This window comes from Pistacia vera, unplaced genomic scaffold (assembly GCF_008641045.1).
Source record: "Pistacia vera cultivar Batoury unplaced genomic scaffold, PisVer_v2 Contig499, whole genome shotgun sequence".
Classification (NCBI taxonomy): Eukaryota; Viridiplantae; Streptophyta; class Magnoliopsida; order Sapindales; family Anacardiaceae; genus Pistacia; species Pistacia vera.
Window position 1 is genome coordinate 355847 of NW_022196333.1, and position 1654 is coordinate 357500.

Here is a 1654-nt window from a genome sequence, read left to right on the forward strand (position 1 = left end):
ACATTATTACAAAGAGTCAATTCTACAATAATTGATTGACTCTAGGGCATCCACTCTAGCATTTGGGCTTTAGGGTTTAGGGTTTAGGGTTTAGGGCTTTGGGGTTAAGGTTTTGGGTTTGGGTTTGGGTTTGGGAGTTAGGGTTCAGGGTTTCGGGTTCAGGGTTTAGGGTTCAAGGTTTAGGGTTTCAAGTTTAGGGTTTCGAGTCTAGGGTCTAGGTTTAGGGTTTTAGGGTTTAGGGTTTTAGGGTTTAGGGTTTAGGTTAGGGTTTAGGGTTTTAGGTTTTGGGTTTTTGGGTTTTGGGTTTTAGGGTTTAGGGTTTAGGATTTAGGGTTTTAGGGTTTAGGGTTTAGGGTTTTTAGGGTTTAGGGTTTAGGGTGATTTATGGAGCATTTGGCCTCCTTTTCAGAATCTAGGAGAGGTCGCGGCTCAACAAGCCCGCCTTGGTGGGTACCACTGTAGTAGTACTATTCACTTCCGTCTTATTCCAGTTTAAGGGTATCTCGGCTGGAAACCAGTAACTGCCTTAAAAACTGCCTGGCAGTATTTGGCAACCTTTGGTATAACAATGCCATGTACACCTTGAACACCGCCGCATATATGGTATCAGAGCCATATGCCATGAAGCCTATGAATAATTGTAGGCAAGGTATTATACTGCTTTGTATAATTACAATTGGATTGAGTCATATGGTATCGGAAAATCTTGTCACCAAGACTATGTGTCTAAGGTGGCTGGTATTTAAGATGGTCATTTGTGCCGCACCAGACTGCCTGGAGATCTTTCCGATATTTTTATGAAACTCTTGTTGTCTTTATATAAACGTTACAGTATTTTACCTTCTGTGCCCAAGCCACAGCTAATATGGTCCAATAATCTTTATGCTCTGTGAATTATTTTAGCTATTTTTACTAGTGTATTTTATTTCAGAACTAATGCAATCCCATCCTCATGAGTAAACAAATCTCTAAACCTGTACTTTCTCATTCCTCTTCCTTTTTTTCTCCCATAAATTCTAGTTCTTCCAGTTCTTCGACTACTTTACTTCGTATTGACCTCAAAGATAGAGTTGAGTCTTTGTATGAACTTTCATATATTCCTGAAGGAGATTCTACCCCGCTGGATAATCTTCTTATACCCTCTCCTTACAAGAAACCCTCTCAACCTGGTACCACTAAATTACGTACCTTGGTCAAACCCCCCAAATATCACACCAAAGAATATGTGTATAGCTCCCGTTTTGATCAGCATGGTAACCCAGGTCTTAATCCCTACTACCAAAAAGCTCTTAAACAAATATCTCACTCACAAACTACCACATTTGCTGCTGCTCCTTGTGCTATGTATACAAGCAGCCCCGGTCCATCTCTAACCATGGTACCACCAAGTTTGACTTCTCTAGAGGCTTTCCCTCATCTCACCCCTTTTACTACAGACCATACGAGTCACTCTTGGAAAATCAAGGATCCCTCCCATATTGATCCTCTTGGCAATTCCAAGAAGCCTTCTCCTGCTAAAACCGTCCTCAATTGGCAATCTCAGAATGCTGTAGCTCAAAATGCTTGTCTTTAGCACATTGAAGCTCATGTAGCCATTAAACTCCAAACTCATGAAGAATGTCTTTCTGATTTACGTGGACGCATTGAATCTCTC

The 1654-nt window shown here is 41.1% G+C and overlaps 1 protein-coding gene across 1 annotated transcript in view; it reads left to right on the forward strand.

The window, feature by feature from the left end:
- Positions 1-952: 952 nt before the first annotated feature.
- The window catches only part of LOC116105417 (extensin-like), a 1656-nt gene continuing 954 nt past the window's right edge, over positions 953-1654 (forward strand). The window contains exon 1 of the mRNA XM_031391843.1: positions 953-1549. Within this exon, the coding sequence (XP_031247703.1) occupies positions 953-1549 (597 nt within the window). The remainder of the gene's footprint in view (positions 1550-1654) is intronic.